Raw genomic sequence first — 16,392 nt, forward strand, 5'->3', positions numbered from 1 at the left:
AACTGTTTACAGTTGTTTTTTTGTGTGCAACACAACAGTTAGAACTACAGGGCAACATATGCAAACTCTGTAGACCTGCTATCATGAGGTGACTTTAAAAAAAAAATACAATAAACAACCGTTTCCTTTGATAGGACCAATTTTGAGACGCAGAGTCTGTCTGTCAACCTGTGGTAAACAGTGGTGTGAAGTGAAGTTGTTGTTTTACAGTAGATGCCTCCAGTCTTGTATGACGCACTCAGGTAGACTCCTACTAGTTTCTTCTTGTGATCACACTGAGGTTGGCTTAGGTCAGCGTTTCCCAAACTCGATCCTCGGGACCCCAAGGGGAATGCTAATTTTGTTTTTTGCCCTAACACTAAACAGCTGATTCAAATGATCAAAGATTGATGATTAGTTGATCATTTGAATCAGCTGGGGGTGGAACTGGATCAGCTGCATATATAGTGCCCACGTACAGAAAGTGTCAGGAGGTAAACGTGCCTTCACAAAGTATTCATACCCCTTGACTTATTCCACATTTTTATGTGTTACAGCTTTAATTCAAAATGGACAAAAGTATCTAATTTACATAAGTATTCACAACCCTGAGTCAATACATGTTAGAATCACCTGAGTTTTTTGGGGTAAGTCTCTGACAGCTTTAAACACCTGAATTATACAATATTTGCACATTATTCTTATTAAATGATTCAAGCTCTGTCAAGTTGGTTGTTGATCATTGCTAGTCAGCTATTTTCAAGTCTTACCGTAGATTCCCAAGGCAATTTAAGTTAAAACTGTAACTGGGCCTCTCAGGAACATTCAATGTCGGTAAGCAACTCCAGTGTATATTTGGCCTTCTGTTTTAGGTTATTGTCCTGCTGAAAGGTGAATTTTTCTCCCAGTGTCTGTTGGAAAGCAGACTAAACCAGTTTTTTATCTAGGAATTTGCCTGTGCTTAGCTCTATTCTGTTTATTTTTATCAACAAAAAAACTCCCTAGTCATTGCCAATTGCCATAACATGATGCAACCACAGCCACCTTGAAAATATGAAGAGTGGTATTTAGTGATGTGTTGTGTTGGATGTGCCCCAAACATAACGCTTTGTATGAAGGGCAAAGTTAATTTCTTTGCTATTTTTGTTTTGTTTTACTTTAGTGCCTTATTGCAAACAGGATGCATGTTTTGGAATATGTGTATCCTGTACAAGCTTCCTTCTTTTCACTCTGTCATTTAGGTTCGTATTGTTGAGTAGCTACAAAGTTGTTGATCCTCAGTTTTCTCCTATAACAGCCATTAAACTTTGTAACTATTTTAAAGTCACCATTGGCATGAGAGGTTCCTTCATCTCTGGCAACTGAGTTAGGAAGGATGTCTATATCTTTGTAGTGACTGGGTGTATTGATACACCACCCAAAGTGTAATTAATAACTTAATAATTTTACCCATCTACCAATAGGTGCTGTTCTTTGCAAGGCATTGGAAAACCTCATTGGTCTTTGAGGTTTCATCTGTGTTTGAAAAACACTGCTAGACTGAGGGACCTTACAGATAATTGTACAGTTGAAGTCGGAAGTTTACATACACTTAGGTTGGAGTCATTAAAACTTGTTTTTCAACCACTCCACTGATTTCTTGTTAACAAACTATAGTTTTGGCAAGTCGGTTAGGACATCTACTTTGTGCATGACACAAGTAATTTTTTCAACAATTGTTTACAGATAGATTATTTCACTTATAATTCACTGTATCACAATTCCAGTGGGTCAGAAGTTTACATACACTAAGTTGACTTTGCCTTGAAACAGCTTGGAAAATTCCATAAAATGATGTCATGGCTTTAGAAGCTTCTGATAGGCTAATTGACACCATTTGAGTCAATTGGAGGTGTACCTGTGTATGTATTTCAAGGCCTACCTTCAAACTCAGTGCCTCTTTGCTTGACATCATGGGAAAATCAAAATAAATCAGCCAAGACCTCAGAAAAAAATAGTAGACCTCCACAAGTCTGGTTCATCCTTAAGAGTAATTTTCAAATGCCTGAAGGTACCACGTTCATCTGTACAAACATTAGTACGCAAGTATAAATACCATGGGATCACATAGCCGCCATACCGCTCAGGAATGAGATGCGTTGTCTCCTAGAGATGAACGTACTTTGGTGCGAAAATCAATCCCAGAACAACAGCAAAGGACCTTGTGGAGATGCTGGAGGAAACAGGTACAAAAGTATCTATATGCACAGTAAAACAAGTCCTATATCGACATAACCTGAAAGGATGCTCAGCAAGGAAGAAGCCACTGCTCCAAAACTTCCATGAAAAAGCCCGACTACGGTTTGCAACTGCACATGGGGACAAAGATTGTAATTTTTGGGGAAATGTCCTCTGGTCTGATGAAATAAAAATAGAACTGTTTGGTCATAATGACCTCCGTTATGTTTAGAGGCTTGCAAGCCAAAGAACACAATCCCAACCGTGAAGCACGGGGGTGGCAGCATCATGTTGTGGGGGTGTTTTGCTGCAGGAGGGACTGGTGCGCTTCACAAAATAGATGGCATCTTGAGGGAGTAACATTATGTGGATATATTGAAGCAACATCTCAAGACATCAGTCAGTTAAATCTTGGTCGCAAATGGGTCTTCCAAATGGACAATGACCCCAAGCATACTTCCAAAGTTTTGACAAAATGGCTTAAGGACAACAAAGTCAAGGTATTAGAGTGGCCATCACAAAGCCCTGACCTCAATCCCATAGAAAATGTGCGGGCAGAACTGAAAAAGCATGTGCGAGCGAGGCCTACAAACCTGACTCAGTTACACCAGCTCTGTCAGGAGGAATGGGCCAAATGTAAACTTCTGTCCCACTGGGAATGTGATGAAGGAAATAAAAGCTTAAATAAATCATTCTCTCTACTATTATTCTGACATTTCACATTCTTAAAATAAAGTGGTGATCTTAACTGACCTAAAACAGGGAATTTTTACTAGGATTAAATGTCAATTGTGAAAAACTGAGTTTAAATGTATTTGGCTAAGGTGTATGTAAAACTTCTGACTTCAACTGTATGTGTGGGGTATAGATATACGGTAGTGATTAACAAATCCTGTTAAACACTAATATTTCACACAGAGTGATCCCATGCTTGTGACTTAGGCTTGCCAGAACTAAAGGGGTTGAATAGTCAATGACTCAAGACATTTCAGACATTTCTGATTTTCGAAGACAAAATCCCCAATATTCCAGCCGAAAAGAGGCCTTGTGTCATTTAATTTTATTTATTTATTCTTCATTATTTTACAGTCCACATTAACCCTTCAAAAGAGAGCCAGACAACAGCTCCATGAGTAACACAGAGAGGAGCTGTTGAGTCCAGCTTCACACACAGCCCTCTGTGGTCCATTGGGTTAAAGTAAACAGAACCACAACGGCGGCATGATATGGTAACCACCTAAACTAGAGGATTTTGGACAGAATACCACAGCAGTCCTTATAGCCTCGGTTTCAAAACAAAACAATTCCCAAATGAGGGAGAAATAAATCAACCTAAAACAAAAATATTATCATCCAATCGTACAAACATGAGAAATACTAGAAAACTATACAATTTTTAATGTGCATGACAAAATGTAGCACTACAAACTGTTTCCATCTCACGTAAATATATAATTTCCAAGTCCTAGGATCAATTAATATGGTACTCAAAATGTATACAGCATCTACAATTTTCAAAAACATAACATGCCAAAAGTAAATAGCCAAGTTTCAGGAGTGATGAGTTTAAAACTAAAAGAAAAGTAGAATGCTGAAATACTGTGCTTGTAGTCACACACACACAAAGGCTCAGCAGTTCAGTACAACCAGGTTTGGTTCCCTCCACCAATCAAGAGTTCATATAAAAATGTTATAAAAAAAAAATTAAAAAAAATGTAAGAAGTTCTAAACAATCCATGTTCTGGAAGCCGTTCTAAACAATCCATGTTCTGGAAGCCGTTCTAAACAATCCATGTTCTGGAAGCCGTTCTAAACAATCCATGTTCTGGAAGCCGTTCTAAACAATCCATGTTCTGGAAGCCGTTCTAAACAATCCATGTTCTGGAAGCCGTTCTAAACAATCCATGTTCTGGAAGCCGTTCTAAACAATCCATGTTCTGGAAGCCGTTCTAAACAATCCATGTTCTGGAAGCCGTTCTAAACAATCCATGTTCTGGAAGCCGTTCTAAACAAACCATGTTCTAAACAATCCAGAAGCCGTTCTAAACAATCCATGTTCTGGAAGCCGTTCTAAACAATCCATGTTCTGGAAGCAGTTCTAAACAATCCATGTTCTGGAAGCCGTTCTAAACAATCCATGTTCTGGAAGCCGTTCTAAATGTTCAATCCATCCATGTTCTGGAAGCCGTTCTAAACAATCCATGTTCTGGAAGCCGTTCTAAACAATCCATGTTCTGGAAGCCGTTCTAAACAATCCATGTTCTGAAGCCGTTCTAAACAATCCATGTTCTGGAAGCCGTTCTAAACAATCCATGTTCTGGAAGCCGTTCTAAACAATCCATGTTCTTCTAAACAAAACATGTTCTGAAGCCGTTCTAAACAAAACATGTTCTGGAAGCCGTTCTAAACAAAACATGTTCTGAAAACAAAACATGTTCTGGAAGCCGTTCTAGACAATCCATGTTCTGGAAGCCGTTCTAAACAATCCATGTTCTGGAAGCCGTTCTAAACAATCCATGTTCTGGAAGCCGTTCTAAACAATCCATGTTCTGGAAGCCGTTCTAAACAATCCATGTTCTGGAAGCCGTTCTAAACAATCCATGTTCTGGAAGCCGTTCTAAACAATCCATGTTCTGGAAGCCATTCTAAACAATCCATGTTCTGGAAGCCGTTCTAAACAATCCATGTTCTGGAAGCCGTTCTAAACAAAACATGTTCTGGAAGCCGTTTCTAAACAATCCATGTTCTGAAGCCATTCTAAACAATCCAGCCATTCTAAACAATCCATGTTCTGGAAGCCGTTCTAAACAAAACATGTTCTGGAAGCCGTTCTAAACAAAACATGTTCTGGAAGCCGTTCTAAACAAAACATGTTCTGGAAGCCATTCTAAACAATCCATGTTCTGGAAGCCGTTCTAAACAATCCATGTTCTGGAAGCCGTTCTAAACAAAACATGTTCTGGAAGCCGTTCTAAACAAAACATGTTCTAGAAGCTGTTCTAAAAGGTGAGGGGAACCAGAGACAAACACATGACCAACAGAAGATCAGAATAAAGCAGCAACAGGTAAGTGTGCAAAGACTCAACCATAAGTACAACACTACTGCATCTCAGTCAGAAAACACATTATACTGCAATAAATCACCCCTTCCAATTCGTAGGAATTTCTTTCCCCTATATAATTTCTTACATGTATATATAATATACAAAGCACGAGTTCAACTGAGCATTTTCTATCAACATCCAATAGCGTTAAGTCCAATGCAAAGTCAACCACCACCAATTAAACAAAAAACACTGCAGCAAAACAAATAAGTCATGACATCATAATAACTCATGGTGAGATGAAAGAAAAAACAACTACAAAAGAACTCTGAGAGCCTGTGTTTTTATTCACCTGGAGATTGTTACAGACACTGCATCACACGACAGACGCTAGTCACTGAACCTAACCCGTCTGGTCCTGTACTGTGGCTGGCAGGCGGTGCTTCAATAAGGAGCACTCACACAAGCAGAACACTCCTCAACGTTACCCTAATGTTGTGTCAATCCTACCGTAACATTGTTATAGATAAGCATAAGACTGGCTAAACGCTTTGACTAATGCAGCAAGTTACATGCAGTGCTGCCCTACACAATGCATCTACATTACTGCGGTCAGTTCGATGCAGCTGGTGTCCTGATGTTATTCTAACGTTAATATTGCAGCCAGGGCCAAGGAGTGGAGAAGATAATGACAGTTGTTGACCATCTTTCTCTCAAATGAGCAGAAAGACATTTCAACTGAATAAATAAGATTAGGAATCTCCAGGTCAACCATAGTCCATTTCAACATTGAATAGAGACCCCAGAGAAAGATGTGCAGTTGCTTTCCAACTTAAATACTATGTCACTGGGATACACACATTATCATCTTCACACAATGTACATCCTCCCAATGAAAACAGTAGGCTGTCAGTAGCCTACTGTTCTCTCAGCTCTGGTCAAAGGGTACAAGTGAGGAAATGAGCTGATACAGTCACTAAACCTCTTCAGGAAACTAGTTTGGACTATCTGGTGAAATCCAGAGCATCTTCAGTCAAATGCTTCATGTGTTCATATCTTTTGTTTTATTTTGAAGACTGAACAGGTCATTTCACATTTAAAAAAGGAGATATGGAGGACGATTGAGACACCAGTGTCGTTATAATAATAATGTATTATAATAATATCACAGGAAATAATGATAATGAAAATGATCAAATAAAAACATTTTAGGGAGTAAGACAAAATATCAGCCAACTCTTTCTTTCATATTCATACAGCTGCAGGAAGTCTCAAACACTAAGAATGAGCTGTCCTCAGTCAGTCTTTCAGTCAGTCTCTCTCTCTCGTGCTCGCTCTTTCCAGATAGGGTGGCATGGAGGAAGATTTGGAGAGAGAGGTGGAGCAGGTGGGTCCAGTGAGAAAGGAGAGATGGGGTAGTGTCATCAGTTCAGGTCTAAAACAGCCCTATGGAGACTGGACTCTCTGGGGTGATAGTAGTAGATACTCAGAGGGAGAGGGGTGAAGGTCAAAGGTCAAGGTGTGGTTAGAGCTGGAAGCCCTCCATGGGCCCGTCTTGCTGCTGGAAGATAAACTGGCCTTGGTTCTGGTCCACCTGTGGGGCGATGCTGGCGTCCTCCTCCTCCACACCAAAGTAATGCTCGATCAGGTCAAAAGCCTTCTGGTAGATCTCCTGATTCTCATGGCTCTGCAGGAACTCTATCTTGTCCAGACCTGTCGTGGACATTTTTACATTTAGCAGATGTTATTATCCAGAGCAACTTACAGTCAGTGCATTCAACGAAGGTAGGTATGACATCCACACAGTCAGTCGTCACAAATACAACTTTCCTCAATAAAGCAGACATCAGCTAAAATCAGTGCTAGTAAGAAAAGCCAGTGGACACACACGCACACAAATTAATATCAGGCCTTAGTGACTCACATGAAAATACTGAGTCATAATCACTAACTAATGGCTGTTAAATTTGGCAGCATGTGTTCTTGCATCTTATTAGATAACTACAGAGTACACTATTCACTTCACAGCAACACATCGACTGCCATCTAGTGGAACAGTGTGCATTTGACTGGCTAAGTGATTATCCATAGCCTAATGACATTTCTCCTTCTCCCTGAAGAGTGCAATCGTTCCCTCTCCCTCCTTACGTCAGTGCATTCCTTATAAATCCACGAGACATTTGCTATTTCAGGGAGAAGGTGGAGAAACAGAATTGAGTGTACATCTAAGGGTTGATTCCTGTCCCATTCTCTTATGTTGTGTGTGTGTGTGTGTGTGTGTGAAACATACCATAGGCTTCCTCTATGAGGGCACAGTAAGGATTGATGCCGGTGCCGTTCTGCTTGGCTTCCTGCTCTCCCAGTCTCAGGATGTTCTCCAGGCCGTTCAGTGACACCTGCACTATCTTACTGTCCATCACTGTCAACAGGTCACACATGGGCTTGATGGTGTTCAGACTAACCAGGTACCTACAGGGACAGCAAGACAGTGCTGGATTGACATTTATTCATTTGGTTTAGCAGAGATACAGGTCTACTACACTGGGACAAAACTTTTGCCGAGCATGAAACTACTCCCATTAATTTCATGAATTCTTGGCGTAAGCAGCGAGTCTCCAAAATGATGCTACGGCTCTATTTAATAATTTGACGCGCGTTATTACCTGATCTGCTCAGGAGTGCCCCCAGAGGTAGCGTTGGTTATAGCCCACGCTGCTTCCTTCCTGGTGCGGAACTCTGCCTTCTGAAGAATCTCTATCAGCACTGGGAAGATGTTGGCATCTATCACCGTCTGACCAAGATAGAGAGATCGAACAGTGAGATGACATTATACACACACACACACACACACACACACACACAAATAGGTTGTTGTCAATAAAACAACACAATAAGGTTCAGAGTGTTCGATTTGCCTGCTGGGAGACCCCCAGCTCCTCTAAAACCATTGACAACTACATGCCGTTTTCATGCCATTTGAAATATCTTAACCTCATGAAGAGCATAGTCAGAACTACACAGTTCAGATTATTCCACATTTAGCTCTCAGAGTTAAACAAGTAACCATGCTTGTCATGATAAGTAAACATCAATTGGTCATATAATTTCAGATACGTGAGGGTAACCTCCCGATATCTCTCAATATAGGCCACCATTAAGAGGATGATATTACAACCAAATAGTTAACATTTATTTAACAATCCATTGAAAACAGCATGTAGTTGTCAATGGTTTTAGCAGAGCTCGCGGTCTACTCGCCCCCCAGCAGGAAAATTGAACACTCTGCACCTTGTTGTGACATTTTAGCAATAATGACCTATAGAGTGTACAAAATATTATGAACACCTGCTCTTTCCATAACAGACTAACCAGGTGAAAGCTATGATCCCTTATTGATGTTACTAGTTAAATCCACTTCAATCAGTGTAGATGAAGGGGAGGAGACAGGTTAAAGATGGATTTTTAAGCCTTGAGCATCGGTGCCATTCAGAGGGTGAATGGGCAAGACAAAAGAAGTTCCTTTGAACAGGGTATGGCAGTAGGTGCCAGGCACACTGGTGTGTGTCAACAACTGCAATACTGCTGGGTTTTTCACACTGAACAGTTTCCTGTGTGTATCAAGAATGGTCCAATACCCAAAGGAGATCCAGATAACTTGACACAACCGTGTGAAGCAATGGAGTCAACATGGGCCAACATCCCTGTGGAACGCTTTCGACACCGTGTAGCGTGCATGCCCTGACGAATTACAGCTGTTCTGAGGGCAAAAGGGGGTGCAACTCAAAATTAGGAAGGTTTTTAATATTTTGTACACTCAGTGATAAAAGCCTTCAGACAACTACTTAAAACAACGTGCTAGAGGTCGACCGATTATTGGAGGACCAAAAACCCGATACCGATTAATCGGACTATTTAAAAAATATATATATTTGTAATATTGACAATTACAACAATACTGAATGAACACTTACTTTAACTTAATATAATACATCAATAAAATGAATTTAGCCTTAAGTAAATAATGAAACATGTTCAATTTGGTTTAAATAATGCAAAAACAAAGTGTTGGAGAAGAAAGTAAAAGTGCAATATGTGCCATGTAAGAAAGCTAACGTTTCAGTTCCTTGCTCAGAACATGAGAACACATGAAAGCTGGTGGTTCCTTTTAACATGAGTCTTCAATATTCCCAGGTAAGAAGTTTTAGGTTGTAGTTATTTCAGGAATTATAGGACTATTTCCCTCTATACCGTTTGTATTTCATTAACCTTTGACTATTAGATGTTCTTATAGGCACTTTAGTATTGCCAATATAACAGTATAGCTTCCGCACTCTCCTCGCACCTCCCTGGGCTCGAACCAGCAACACAATAGCCACCACCAAAGCAGCGTTACCCATGCAGAGTAAGGGGAACAACTACTAGAAGGCTCAGAGGGAGTGACGTTTGAAATGCTATTAGCGCGCGCTAACTAGCTAGCCATTTCACTTCGGTTACACCAGCCTCATCTCGGGAGTTGATAGGCTTGAAGTCATAAACAGCGCAATGCTTGACGTACAACGAAGAGCTGCTGGCAAACCGCACGAAAGTGCTGTTTGAATTCATGTTTATGTGCCTGCTTCTGTCTACCACTGCTCAGTCAGATACTTAGATACTTGTATGCTCAGTCAGATTATATGCAACGCAGGACACGCTAGATAATATCTAGTAATATCGTCAACCATGTTTAGTTAACTAGTGATCATGATTGATTGTTTTTTTATAAGTTAAGTTTAATGCTAGCTAGCAATTTACCTTTGCTTACTGCATTCGTGTAACAGGCAGTCTCCTTGTAGAGTGCAACGAGAGAGAGGCAGGTCATTATTGCATTGGACTAGTTCACTGTAAGGTTACAAGATTGGTTCCCCAAGCTGACAAGGTGAAAATCTGTCGTTCTGCCCCTGAACGAGGCAGTTAACCTCTTGGAACTACCCATCTCAGATCCGGGAGAATTTTCATCAACTACAATAATTAGCATAGCGCAACGGCCAAATAATCTTACTAGAAAATATTCATATTCATGAAATCACAAGTGAAATATAGCGAAACACTGCTTAGCCAGTCGTCTCAGATTTTGAAATGATGCTTTACAGCCAAAGCAAGACAAGCGCTTGTGTAAGTTTATCGATAGCTTAGCATAGCATTATGTCCAGCTAGCAGCAGGAAGCTTGGTCACGAAAATCAATCAAATTAACCGTTTATCTTTGATGATCTTCGGATGTTTTCACTGACGAGACTCCCAGTTAGACAGTAAATGTTCCTTTTGTTCCATAAAGATTATTTTTATACCCAAAATACCTCTGTTTGTTTGTCACGTTATGTTGAGAAATCCACCGGAAATAGCGGTCACGACAACGCCAAAGATAAATCAAAATGATATCCATTATATAGACAGAAACATGGCAAACGTTTTTTTATAATCAATCCTGAAGGTGTTTTTCAAATATCTATTCGATAATATATCAACCGGGACAATTGGCTTTTCAGTAGGACCGAGAGGAAAAATGGCTACCTCTGTCTTTTACGCAAGAATCACTCTGAGCCCTCAGCTGGCCACTTACGCAATGTGGTCCTTTACGCTCATTCGTCAACATAAATGTGTGAAACTATGTCTAAAGGCTGTAGACACCTTAGGGAATACGTAGTAAAAGGAATCTGGTTGATATCCCTTTCAATGGCCAATAGGGATGCATAGGAACACAACGGTTTCAAAATAAGAGAGTCACTTCCTGATTGGATATTTCTTAGGCTTTCGTCTAGCATCTGGTCCTGAGAAATAGGCCATTTACTTTGGGAACGTTATTTTTCCAAAAATAGTGCCCCTAGCTTCAAGAGGTTAACCCACCGTTCCTATGCCGTCATTGAAAATAAGAATGTGTTCTTAACTGACTTGCCTAGTTAAATAAAGGTATAAAAAAAACATATACTTATTTATTAAATCGGCGCCCAAAAATACCGATTTCCGATTGTTATGAAAACGGCCCTAATTAAATCGGCCATTCCGATTAAATCGGTCGACCTCTACAACGTGCTACCATCAAGCACAGGTACACACACACACACCTGGATCTGTGCTCTGTTTCCAGCTGTAATGTTAGACACAGTCCAGCAGGCCTCCTTCTTGATGGACTCCTTGGGACTACTGAGCAGGTGTAATAGGCAGGGCAATGCCGAGCAGTTCAGAATCACCTGGAACAATCCACACACACAGTGAAGATTACACACCAGTCCACCCACACACACACACAGCTAGGACCATGTGAAGGATCAAAACTCCACACACATCAGGGTGAAGAGACAAAGCCATTGGGAAGTAGCAAGAAAATAAACTAGTTCTACCTGAGTCTGAATGTCATCGCCTGTCACTATGTTTCCCACAGCACGCAGCGCGGGAGAGACCACCTTATAGTCACTGTGCCTGGGAAAGACCAAAAACACCACAGTCAGTGTGCACCAACATCTCAATTTCTTGTGTGGGTGTGTCTAGTAGTACTTACATGAGTAGCTCCACCAGTCTGCGGCAGACCCCAGAGTCGATGACGGTCTGTATCTTGTCATTGGGTCCGTCAGACAGGTAAGAGAGGGCCCAGCAGGCATCAGCCAACACATCTGGGTCACTACTGAACAGCAGCCTGGACAGCACACTCAGACAGGGAGACACCTGGGGGAGGAGGAGAGAGAGAGAGCAAAGAAGAAAAGAGCAAGGGGGAGGAAGAAAGACAGAAAGAGGGATAATAGTGAAAGGAGAACATTTTTTTGCTAAGAGAATGGCTTTGAGAGAAATTAGTCAAAATCCCAGAGTGGTTTGTGCATTTGAAAGGAGAGATCTGTTGGACTGTTAGAACTGTCCTCTGATTGGGCGATGTGGGAATAGACCCCATTACCTTGGTGAAGTCAGGGGGGGGGTTCTTCCCTCTACACAGGTTAGACAGAGCCCATACAGCATTCCTAGTTGTGGTGAGACGGTTGGATTTAGCCAGCAGTCTGCGGGGGGAGAGAACAGTTCTCAGTACACCTTGTTTCTCTGACCGCAATTAAACTGTTAAACCTGACTAATCTGATTATACAATGTATTAGGTAATGGTATGAAACTCTACTTCTCCTTGTTAAAACGACATGGGCCTACAGACTGATAAAACCAAGCTCGCACACACACATACTGTTGTAGGGAGGGCAGGATGCCACAGTTGAGAACGTAGTCTCTGCACTCTGCGTTGTCCCCGGCGATGTTCCCCAGGGCCCACACGGCCTGAAATACACCAATCACTCGTCACCTCTAAACCAGCAGCCATGCATATTGCCATTCCGTAACATTGCAGCTATATTGCATGCAGCAAGGAGCCATATTATACAGTGCTGCAGCTAGGCTATATTTCCACACAAACATCAGCACCATATAGAGCTGGGCTTGGAGGGCCATACCATATACTGCTACATAACCTCACAGCTAAGACCATATCGGGCTGGGATTGCTTAGTATTTGGCTATGTTAAAACCCATGGGAGGGGAGTGAATAAGAGAACTTCAGGGAGAAGGGTAGAGAGTCTGAATGCAGTCAAAGCATTTATATTTAGGGAATGCAAAAATAGCTGGTTTACTATTCAGATAGGATCTTCTTGGCAGGACAAATCCCATGACATCTTATTCCCACTCCTGCTAGACATCCCTGTGACCCATGTGTTAGTGTCCCATCATGCTACAACTCTTCCCCAGGCTGTTCATTCACCTGCTCCTGGACGTCCTCGTAGTCCGAGTTGAGCAGCTCGATGAAGATGGGCACGGCTCCCATCTCAATAACCACCTTGGTGTGCAGGAAGGTCCCAGAGGCAATGTTGGTCAGGGCCCAGGCTGCCTCAAACTGTGTCACACACACATTTCACACCACGGTCACATGGGGAGCATAGTACAAGCCCTCATAGACAGATACACAGGCTGAAGTGTTACGATTGACTAAGTGTCATAAAGAGGCAGAGGAAAGTTCACTAGCTACGTCTTTTGGCAGGGAGCAATACAATGCAGATGTCATGCAGACTGACTAATGCCAACAGGATGTGATATAATATTACAGAATCTGACTTAATTTCATATATTCCAACAGCTTTCTGTTAGTGTCATTTTGTGTAGTAAATACATTTGTTGATTTCTAACACACCAAACCAAGAATTCCCAGCACATCCAACTAACGAACAGACTGAGACCCAGCCACCTGACCAACCTGAAGAGTGCAGTTCTCACTCCTCTTGAGAAACTCCACAAACTTATTGACGACCCCTGGGGTGAGAATGACCTCATCGATGGGAGGGTTGGGCTCTGATAAGGAGAGAGAAGAGAGCATGACAATGACATCACACTACTAGCTTAAAAACCATCCTGGTTCATGGCTGAAAACATGTGATGCTAAAACACTCCAATACGGTGTTGAGGGAATAGCATCAGGTCCACCAAAGGCATTACTTGCAGACATTTAGCACGAACAATCCATCTTTGTTGTTGAGAAAACATACTATACAAGACTATATGTCCCATCCCAAACGGAACCCTATTCCCTATATAGTGGGTCCTGGTCAAAAGTAGTGCACTAAATAGGGAATTGGGTCCCAATGGAGACATATCCTCAATAATACAGGTGGCATGAACCCTGCATTGGGGTGTTATGAATTGCATGATTCACACAGACCTTTGGAGAGTAACTTCCTGAATTTCTGTGTGGCGATCAGCTGCTGGTCTGGATCCTCAGAGAAGATCATCTGGATCATGTCTGGAGTTATGACACCTTCCTACACACACACAAGTCAACATACATAAAGATGTGAATACCTTACAAAACCATGTACTCTGACACTATACACACAATGCAGAGGAAGCGATGTAGTGCTACACGTGACCGGTTTATCACATAAAATGCACTTAGGTCTAATGACCTTCATCTAGTTTTAATCACAGATTGATTTGAAAACCAAAAACTTGTGTCTTTTTTGGATACTGGAGAGCAAAGACTTAACTAACCATGGGTTTCAGAATCTTCTGTTTCCCCAAAAAGTATTTGTACTTATTTTATGGAGTAATGGCATTGTCTTTCAACAGGTAACTCGTCCTTCGGTGCAGAGTGTAGACCATGAGAGTAAGACAATGGGACAATTGGAGTAATGGTCACTTACACCTGAGACTGGTGCAGTGGAGCTGATGTCGGGGTCCTGGACAGGGCATTCCAACATGGACTCGTCACCCGAGGGCACACACACATTCCTCCTCTTGAACAGCTGGGGGAAGAGGGAGAGGTAAGTGTTAGTAGGACACTGACTCACTACAACACAAACAAACCAAAGACAACTATAACAGGTCAATAAAAAAATGACTCATATCTGGAGAAGATTTACCATTCAATAGGCATTTACATGGTCAAATTGGATGAGATTAGGGTTGTCTCCACAGAATGGTGGTGGTCCTTCTGTAGCTCAGTTGGTAGAGCATGGCGCTTGTAACGCCAGGGTAGTGGGTTCGATCCCCGGGACCACCCATACGTAGAATGTATGCACACATGACTGTAAGTCGCTTTGGATAAAAGCGTCTGCTAAATGGCATATATTATTATATTATATATTAATGGAGAGTAGCTGATTCAGTGGTCCAGGTGTAAGAACTGGAAGCACCCTACCTGCTCTTCTCTCTTCTGTTTGCGAAGTTGGATCCCCTCCTCCTCTCTCCTCCGGCGCATCTCCTGTGGGTTCAGCGCTTTGTTCTTGTAACTCTTCATTCGGTCATTCCCTGGGCTTGCCATCTCGTCTGGGGAAATAAGGATAAACATAACATTATCCTGAATGATCAAATATACAAATTTGTGAATTCACTGCAGCCACAACCAGCCAAACTTAACTGACTAGCTAGCTAATGTTGTTGTTAACATAGGCGCTAATGGAAAATTAAATAAATAAAAATCACTCTCGATGTGAATTTGGATGTGTTGGCCAAAAGGGGATTTGAACAAACCCTGCCATGTGCATCTTCAAACGAAAACAGCAGTTGGGATGACAGTTTGACAGCTGATGAAGAAGACTGGTGATCAAAGTAACAATACCAAATGTTTCTCGCTCGCGGTCATCAACTGTTAGTAATCTTTGTGTTAGCTAGTGAGTCAAAGAATGCCATTCCTGGCTCGCTAGATACAGATGACAAGCACACCAGCTAGCTATGAGCTAGATAGCTAGATAATGAATGTTAGCTAACATTAACCACGGTCTTGCTGACAGCGTCACATTGACATTGCTTGTTGTATTCTCTGGGGGAATCAGTGGTCTTCCAGGCTGGATATCTCCAATCGCAAGAAACCGGGTTCCTCTCTAGCTAGTAGCACAGTACGGCCTAGTACAGTGGTTCCAAACCAGCGGTACTACCTAGTAGGACCCCTGGCCTAGGGAGGGGTACCTGGCCTATCCACAGGGGGTACTTGAGAAGGCTCACGAGACCTTAGGCTTACTGGTAAAATGCACATGGTGGGGTACTTCAGGGGTACTCCGGGCAGAGCAAAATTCAGTTGATGGTACAATAACCCAAAAAGGTTGGGAGCCACTGGCCTAGTACACAGCAACTAGTAGTAGCATGCTGGCTACCTAGCTAATACATTAGTGTTAATTAAATTACATGGTGTTCAAAAACCTTCCACCGTATTCGTATTGTTAGCAAAAAAAATACTTAAATCAACTGTAAAACCAATTATAATAGGCAATGGTAGCTAAAACTGCCATTAGACCCAAATCACAGCTTTTTAAGATTGAGCTTGCTAATAACACAGCTAGCGTTAGCAAGCTAGATAGCTCCCTACATCGTTAGCTTGCTCGCTAGCTCCTTCACACCCCTCTCCGGTCTCTCTTGTTTAGCAACCATCGTCATGCCAAGTTGCCAGATAATTCGTGATGAAAAAAACAATAAAAAGGTTGTGACGATTGTATTGCTCTTACCCATTTTAGATGAATAATGTCAGAAACGCCTAGGTGTAGCTAGGTATTATTATTTCCTTCACGCAAACTCCCGAGTCCAGCTGAGAGCAATATGGCGTCTTGTATCGCTTAAAATTTCCCAGTAACCCTCCTTGGATCAACAACCAGTGACGTCAAATCCA

At 41.7% G+C, this 16,392-nt stretch overlaps 1 protein-coding gene across 1 annotated transcript; it reads right to left on the minus strand.

Moving 5' to 3' along the window:
• Nucleotides 1-5,567: 5,567 nt before the first annotated feature.
• LOC118367730 (importin subunit alpha-6) lies at nucleotides 5,568-16,380 on the minus strand. Its single transcript, XM_035751356.2, has 14 exons — nucleotides 16,232-16,380; nucleotides 14,932-15,059; nucleotides 14,435-14,536; nucleotides 13,954-14,053; nucleotides 13,492-13,586; nucleotides 13,003-13,134; nucleotides 12,437-12,525; nucleotides 12,161-12,260; nucleotides 11,774-11,937; nucleotides 11,616-11,694; nucleotides 11,340-11,465; nucleotides 7,904-8,031; nucleotides 7,531-7,709; nucleotides 5,568-6,953 (listed from the first exon to the last, which is right to left on the minus strand). Exons 1-14 carry the CDS (start codon nucleotides 16,233-16,235, stop codon nucleotides 6,766-6,768), a joined length of 1,614 nt encoding a protein of 537 aa, XP_035607249.1. The 5' UTR covers nucleotides 16,236-16,380; the 3' UTR covers nucleotides 5,568-6,765.
• Between the last annotated feature and the right edge of the window lie 12 nt (nucleotides 16,381-16,392).

The sequence above is a fragment of the Oncorhynchus keta genome, chromosome 34 (assembly GCF_023373465.1).
Source record: "Oncorhynchus keta strain PuntledgeMale-10-30-2019 chromosome 34, Oket_V2, whole genome shotgun sequence".
Lineage (NCBI taxonomy): Eukaryota > Metazoa > Chordata > Actinopteri > Salmoniformes > Salmonidae > Oncorhynchus > Oncorhynchus keta.

What these genes read in the sequence shown, in the direction of transcription:
- LOC118367730 (XM_035751356.2), bottom strand. An exon ending in CCCCCCCTGACTTCACCAAG is followed by an intron (nt 11,938 to 12,160) that starts GTAATGGGGTCT and finishes CTCCTCCCCCAG; the next exon opens with GTGTCTCCCTGTCTGAGTGT. An exon ending in CCTCATAGAGGAAGCCTATG is followed by an intron (nt 6,954 to 7,530) that starts GTATGTTTCACA and finishes TGTCCACGACAG; the next exon opens with GTCTGGACAAGATAGAGTTC.